General features: G+C 43.3%; 1 protein-coding gene across 1 annotated transcript; it reads left to right on the top strand.

The window, feature by feature from the left end:
- The first annotated feature begins 273 nt into the window (after nucleotides 1-273).
- Nucleotides 274-3,758, top strand: LOC145768788 (uncharacterized). The gene is made up of 2 exons (XM_082580380.1): nucleotides 274-757; nucleotides 3,120-3,758. Exons 1-2 carry the CDS (start codon nucleotides 464-466, stop codon nucleotides 3,318-3,320), a joined length of 495 nt encoding a protein of 164 aa, XP_082436506.1. The 5' UTR covers nucleotides 274-463; the 3' UTR covers nucleotides 3,321-3,758.
- The last annotated feature ends 4,011 nt before the right edge of the window (nucleotides 3,759-7,769 follow it).

Below are 7,769 nucleotides of genomic sequence, written 5' to 3'. Positions count from 1 at the left end.
GGAGCAAAGTGTTAAGTTGGTTAATAGTTTTAGCGAGATAGTTTTAAAAGGCAATTCTGAAATTGAATAAAAATACTGCTATTTCGTTTGTACTTTCCAATCTTAACAACATTTTCCAACGGCAATCAACTAAGACAAAAATAAAACAATTTAAAAAACACCCATGAGCAAAAATTAACCTTCAAGATAGGCCTACGTGATTGTGAAGTCATAATTTATTGTAATGGTAGAATGGTGTATTTCATTTCCACTTTGTATAATTATCACATTTTCTTTTACATTTGTTATTAAAAGTGAATCATGTGAGTGGTTAGTTTCGTGAACTGCAGAAGTTTGATTTTCGAAAAATAAGCCTGCTGTACTTCAGAAGAAGTAGGCCTAGTAATGAAATGCACAAAAAAGAGTAGGCCTGTGCACTGAAGCGTAAAATAAAATTTCAGATAAAAACAGGAAAAAAGAAAACATGCAGTCTACCAGTTCAGAGAAAAGAGCATTAAAGAAATCTAAAAAGAAAAATGAAAACAATGAAATTAGTACTCCACGGAAGATGTATGACAACAACATAATTGGAGGAAAGATAAAAGGACTCGACAAATTTCCCGTATTGCAAAACGAAACTAAAGATAGACGGAAGTTATATCCAAGGGCCGATTTGCTGTGGGACGTTGTTGAACCAGGCCAAATAGCACACTTGTTAGGAATACATCTCAACGGTTTGACAGGAGAAAAGGCAAAAGAGATGCTTCGAGAAAGAAAAGTAGGCTATGTTGCTGTATACGTTATTTATATCTTTAAGTTAACAGGGGGTGTTTTGGAGGTACTTTTAACTTCGCACCCAGGATTACTTTTAGAGCCTTAAACCTTTTCAGCGGCCCGGAATTTATAGGCTTCACGACGTGTTCTAATCTTTTGCGATGGTAGGTTATTTTTGCATTGGGGTTAGCAAGCTCCGATAGCTCAGTAGTTGGTTAGGCGCCAGACTTTACGAAGGAAAAAACTGCAAGATCAAGCGGCATTAGTTCGACTATCATGGTGCGAGCTTGAGCAACGCACTTTAAGAACAGATCTCCATTCAGTGTCACCTAATGGATAGAATAATTCACAGACAACACACTTCAACAATCAGAAAATTCACTCTGTCAAACTCGATGATCGAGCCTGCAGAAGTGGTTCAAAGCCTCTGTACAAGCAGGGGCGCCGGAACGATTTTTGACTGGGGGGGGGCAAGATTACGAAAAAAGGGCACTTTTGTTTACTGAAAGGCCAATTTTTTTTCAAGTTTTAAGATAAGATATAGGCCTAGCGATAATGTTAATCTATCAGCTCACTATGTATTGAGTAATGATAGCCTACAAGTGTCCGGTATACAAAAAAGGGCATCATGCTATGTTATAATGATGTAACCTACTGTCAAGCCTTAAAGCAGCCTGCGGCCATGGCCGCTAAGTAGTGTTTGAATGACCGCCGGTGCTACCTCCTCAATCGGCCAAGTTTGGCCTCCGGTCTCTTCTAGCCAATTATTTAATTTCGTAATAAAATGATGGTGGATTAACTGCCGAAAATATGTAGAATCAAAGAGTGACGCAAAATTAGGTCAGCGAGTCATAATCGCCACTGTTGCATTGTGCGGGAATATTTGTTATTGATGGAATATATCCATCTGCGATCACCAGCGCTGTAAGTCTTGTTTGTAATTCCGGACGTTCATTTTAACAAAGTCTTAATCCGAAGTGCTAATTTACATCGGCTGGCAATATTGTCGTTTTACTGTCGATTCGATGTTGTCGGACATTGAATCGTTGTTAAAAAGGGAACTAGGTTAGATGACATCCGAGGGGAAAACATTTTTTGATGATATTTTGCAAAAATTATGCTTCTTTTAGTACCGGTAATGTCCTTCACATCATTGAAATACTTATTTCGTTGCTAAAAATAATTCTAGAGGAGTGGCGAACTCCTTTAAAATCAGCCACATTGGAGACACTCGTGCGAGTGTCGTTAGATGGTCCCGCAGTACTGGATTACTATCCCGATAAAGCAGTTATTGCGTGGTGCAACGATTCTATTGCAGAACATCGCCCAGGCCCAGACTTCAACAACGCTATGTGATCATTTTAGCATTGTTGCAAGTTTAATTCTATTTACTTGTGCTATCGTTATTTTTATTTTGTATTTGGTCTCCAAGCACGCAGGCTTGGCCGCCGAGAAGGAGCTCCCGGTAGGCCACGATGGCTGCCGAAAAAAAAAAGAGTTTTAAGGCCTGTACTGTGTTGCAAAATTTTGTGCCGTAAATATTGTTTTGAGGCAAAAATGAAAGATTATAATTAGGCTAAAAGCGAATAGCAGAAATTGTTATATTGCACAATGTGCATTAGCTTACATGACTTCAAAAGGGCACCATTGCCCCCCCTGCCCCTCCATCTGCAGAAAAATTGAGGACAGGGGGAGCATCCGTTCCCTCTGCTCCCCCGCTTCCGGCGCCCCTGTGTACAAGTATGCGAAACTGCCATGATTAGGCTCTCAAAAAAGCTTATTCAATCCCAGGATAAAGATTCCCTCAATCAATTTACTTTGTTTTAGATATATTCCCACCTTTTTGATGCAAAATGCCTTATTTCTGGATCAATTTATTACCGTAGTATTTTCTCACACCTCTCCCTTGAGAGATTGTTTTTTTGTAGCCAAGTGTCTTGCTATGCTGTTTAAGGTTCGCATATGCCATTAGTACCGGATTAAAATATTTTTTGAACGACCTTGTAAAACTTTATCATTTATATAAACATGAGATCTAATAATTTTCGAAACTAAAATAGGCTATTTCAAAAATTTAAAATATTTGGTATAGTTTAGGTTCAAAATTCTGTGTCTCAGCTTCACATCATTTCGTTTAGTATGAAAATTTTCGTATCGAAAAGCCGTAGCCGAGTAGTAACCTAGGCCTGGTCCAATAGGCATTGCTACAATAGCAATGTCTGTCGAATAGAATAATAGATTGTACTTTTTTACCTGCATAGTTTTTTTGTAGCCTAAATTGTAGATTACGGTACCGTAATGCGAAATAGCCTAGCCTACTACCTAATAGTTACTCGAGTAGGCTAAAGCAAGATTTTGTTTTACAGGTTTGGCCTTATTATTACCCCACTCCAAACGATACCACGGACTTTGATTGTTTTCCAGCGGATTTACGTCCAAATACGTCGATTATAAAAGCGGACGTCCGAAAAAATATTCAACAAACTCAAAAACCAAAGCAGAAAAAATTAAAGAAAGCATCCTCTGCATTGAAAAAATTAAAAAAGAAATTTTCATTACATCTTTGAACAGCTTTTATAAATGAGCAGTTTTTATAAAGTAGCTACACCACACCAGTGCTCTATCGCTCATACCTAAGCGCCACAAGTGGTGCTGCTTCTAACACCGGCGCCACCAGACTACTTGAGCGGCTGGACACAAAGAAGCTTGAGCGATGGAACGAAGCTGTCCAAACCATCGACTTCTCACACTCAAGCCGCAAAGCATGGAGCATCTTCAACAACCTCACTGAGCGCTCAGCAAACTCCCCTCGTCAGTGCCCCGTTTCTGCTAATGCCATCGCTTCCCAGCTAGTGCAGAACGGGATTTACAAGACAAAGGACCGCAAGGCATCCGCCTTGTTGCCAAGGAAGTGTCTGCCCTGTGGCGAGTGGAAACACCACAAGAGGAAACACCATCTCTGGAGACTTCACCCCAGAGGAATTCGCCAACGCTCTCCGCCTAGTGAAATCACACAAGTCTCCAGGGCGGATAAGATCTGCCCTGAGCTTGTGATCCATGCTGGCCATGCCCTAAAGTCCTGGTTACGTAGATTCCTCTCTTCCTGCCTGCACCACTTCACAATCCCAAAAATCTGGAGAAGAGTTTTACTAGTTGCGATCCCTAAGCCTCACAAGCCACCAGAGGACCCAAGGAGTTATCGTCCGATGTCCCTCCTCTGTGTTCCTTTCAAGATCCTCGAAAGACTGATCTACGCACGCGTCAACCCAATCATCGACCCGCTCGTTCCAAAAGAGCAAGCTGGGTTTCGGCGCGGAAAATCCACCGTAGATCAGGTCACACTCTTAACCCAAGACATCGAGGATTGCTTTGAGGCAAAAAAGAAGGCCGGCGCTGTCTTTCTAGATCTTACAGCTGCCTATGACACCGTATGGCATCGCGGCCTTACTTGCAAGCTGCTTCGCCTGCTTCCTGACAGACATATGGTTCATATGGTTATAAAACTTGTCAGGAATCGAAGCTTCATCCTCACCACCGGTAGCTCACGGCGAAGCAGACTGAGACGCCTGAAAAATGGCGTCCCACAGGGATCGGTCCTGGCTCCACTTCTTTTCAACATCTACACCCACGACCTGCCAACTACGGTCTCCGCAAAATATGCTTATGCGGACGACCTGGCAACTCTCCACTCCACAATGTCGTGGGAAAATCTAGAAGACACCTTGAGCCAGGACATGAAAACTATCAGCCTATCTCCAGAACTGGCGACTGAAACTCAGCGAAACCAAAACTGTGGCAGCAGCTTTCCACCTTCATAATCGGGAAGCTGATCGTGAGCTATACGTCCAGAACAACGGAAAATCTCTGTCCTTCTGCCCCGAACCAAGATATCTTGGGGTGACACTGGACAGACCGCTCACATACCGCCACCATTTGGTGTCACTGCGCAAGAAACTCACATCCCGCGCTGCGCTACTCAAGCGCCTGGCAGGCTCTAGCTGGGGGGGCGAGGGCTGACACTTTGCGTATAGCAGCCTTAGCCCTTGTCTACTCTTCAGCAGAGTACTGTGCACCTGTTTGGTGTCGCAGTGCTCACTGCCACAACATCAACACTGCCATAAACAGCGCCCTGCGCACAGTGACCGGATACCTGCGTCCCACACCATTGGACAATCTCCCCATTCTCGCTGGCATCCAACCCGCTGAGCTTCATCGCGAAGACGCCACTCTGTCCCTCGGTCGACGGGCACTGGAGCCTAACCACCTTCTCCACCACAAGATCTCTGCTCTCCCAAACGAGCACCCCCGTCGACTGAAATCAAGACACCCATTCGTGCCAGCCGCTCAATTTCTTATCAACGAAGCTGATGTACAAGACATCTTTGCGGCTGCTTGGGCGGACCATAAATGGAGTTCTGAATGGAAGTCAACCGCCACCAGACTCTATTCGTTCATCCCCGACGCCGGCACACACCCCATCGGTCTAACACTACCAAGACAGGCATGGGTGCGACTCAACCGTCTCCTACGGGCGTCGGGCTTTTCCGCTCAACCATGCACCAATGGGGAATGGCCTCTTCCTCCTCCTGTGAATGTGGTGTCGAGGAACAGACCGCAGACCACATCATCAATGACTGCTCCATCTTCAAGCCACCTAACGGAGTGGAAGGTCTGCGTGTCATGGATGATGAAACCAAAGACTGGTTGCTCTCTAGTAGCCTTCCAGTGTAGTCCGGAAACATCGTCAATCTGGGGTGGTAAAAGGATAGGCCCTCGGCCTCAGACGCTCACACAACGACGACGACCAGTGCAAAGTATTTTCGAAAACAAGTAGGCCTAGGCTACGATATCTGTAGGGTAGTCTAGGGATGTGTAAACTTGCAGCACTGCTGGGCCAAATACACATATCCACTATCCAGCTTGGTCCGCGGTACACAACTTTTATCGATAGATTAGGCTATGTAGGCCTAGTGAATAGCGATTAGCCTAAAAAAAGCGATTTTCTTGCAAACAGAAATGAATAGGCCTACTTTTACTGGCACATTTACTTCTAAACGAAATTTAAAACTGATTTATTGAGAGATGTGCATATGCAATACTTTCCCAATCAAAATAGATAGGCCTAAATAAGATAGCCTCAACTTAGGCAAAGTGCGATAACATACCATCGGCACTGTCACAACTAGGCTATTAGTATAGGCTATCCTCAAAAGAAACAATGCTATACTACTGTACTGTTAAGTGCCCGTACTTTTGTTCACTGGAAATATCTTTTTTTATTATATTATAACGAATGTGCACGCAATGAATGATCACGCAGCTACCTCACGCCTAGCTAGCCTAATTTCCAGGGCTGTGGAATCGATGTGTCCGGAGTCGGCCAGTTATAAACTGAAGAGTCGGAGTCACATAATTTTCACCTGACTCCACAGCAGAGATGATCGCAGTGCCGGATTAAGGGGGGGGTGGGGTGGGGCGGACTAGGCTGAAGCCCAGAGCCCCCACTTTTGGGGGCCCCCACCTCAAAGAAAAAATATATTAAGTTTTTTAGTTGCACAGCTGGGGATTGCTGCTTTAATTCGTATCTCACACAAGCAGGGGTGGCTCGCCCACATGTGCTGCAGCACCCCTGCTCCGCCCTAGTTATTCAATATTTTTGTAACAAAAAACATATTTATTTGCTACTTTCATATCAGGAAATGGTACGGTCAAACAGTGGCGTAGCCAAGGGGGGGGTTTTGGGGGTTACAACCCCCCCCCCTTTGGCACGCGTGTGACGTCACGATATTGAGAATGATGCTTTCAGTCTAAACAAAATTGCCTAATTTTGAACAAAATTGCATTAAAAGAGCGAGTTTTGCCAATACCAAACATTCAAACATCTCAGCCTGGAATTAGCAACAAGAAAACACAGAGACTTAGCTTTATTTCCGAAAAATGCCGAAGAAAACATGATCTTATCCTTTTGCTATGCTACCGGACAGCACCATTTTACAGGAATATTCGTACCCACATTTTTGTTGAAAATGCTCTCAGAATGCACCAAATTCAAAGTAATTTTTCAAAAATTTCTGGGGGAGGCCCCCCAGACCCCCCGCCGCTGGGTGGCTAAAACCCCCCCTTTTAAAATTCTTGGCTACGCTACTGCGGTCAAAGTTATGATAATGTTGCCAATATGAGTGGCAAGTATAACGACCTTCAAGCTCTTCTGCGCGAGAAATGCAGTGTAGCTCATTATGTGCCTTGCACAGCACACTCACTTAATTTAATCGGTAAATGTGCAGGTGCTGTAGAAACATGCTGTTCTGCCGCTGAGCTTTTTGAATTGCTGCAAACCCTTTATTCATGGCTCGTCTCGTCTACTCATCGTTGGCAAGTCCATCGAAAATTCCTAGATGGTTTGCCTGTTTTAAAGACATTATCTGATACAAGATGGTCAGCTAGATATGATGCAGTCAGTGCATTAAACAAAGGATACAGTGAGACCATTTTAGCGCTTGAAGAATTGACCTCTGATGATGCTCAGTCTCGAGAGAGCAAAGTCGAAGGAGAAGGATTTATAAAAAAGTTGAAACAACTGGAGACAGCTATTTTGCTGGAAATGTGGAGTGCAATTTTGGAAAGGTTTCAAAAAACAAACCCGTCCCTTTAAAAAAGTGGATTGTGTTTGAATAATGCCGTGCAGTTGTTATAAAGTCTCATGTGTTACTGCCAATTTGCTTAAGTTAAGTCCTCTGCATTCATTTGTGCATTGCAAGACGTTTTCTAAAGAATAATTATTAATTTTACTTCAAATAAATTCCTTTACATTTTGTGTGCAAGCGATTACGTAACTTGTTTATCTATATTTGGTCTCGGTTGCACCTGTGTTTGCACCTGCATTCATTTTCGTTGAACCAACCATTTATTTCTCGATGATAGAACGTCAGTTTTCATTGATTTCTACAACCTTTATGACGTGTTTGTGTTTCAACATTTGTCAATCTTTAGAGAAAGGGAATTTCGTAAATTGTGGA

Source organism: Aplidium turbinatum, chromosome 4, assembly GCF_918807975.1.
Source record: "Aplidium turbinatum chromosome 4, kaAplTurb1.1, whole genome shotgun sequence".
Classification (NCBI taxonomy): Eukaryota; Metazoa; Chordata; class Ascidiacea; order Aplousobranchia; family Polyclinidae; genus Aplidium; species Aplidium turbinatum.
Note: the sequence above shows the minus strand (reverse complement) of the source record. Positions and strands in the feature narration are given on the sequence as shown.

Excerpts from the sequence above, each read along its gene's own strand:
- LOC145768788 (XM_082580380.1), top strand. The coding sequence starts at position 464 with ATGCAGTCTACCAGTTCAGAGAAAAGAGCATTAAAGAAATCTAAAAAG. Across the intron at positions 758-3,119 it reads AGATGCTTCGAGAAAGAAAA|GTTTGGCCTTATTATTACCC; the intron begins GTAGGCTATGTT and ends TTTGTTTTACAG.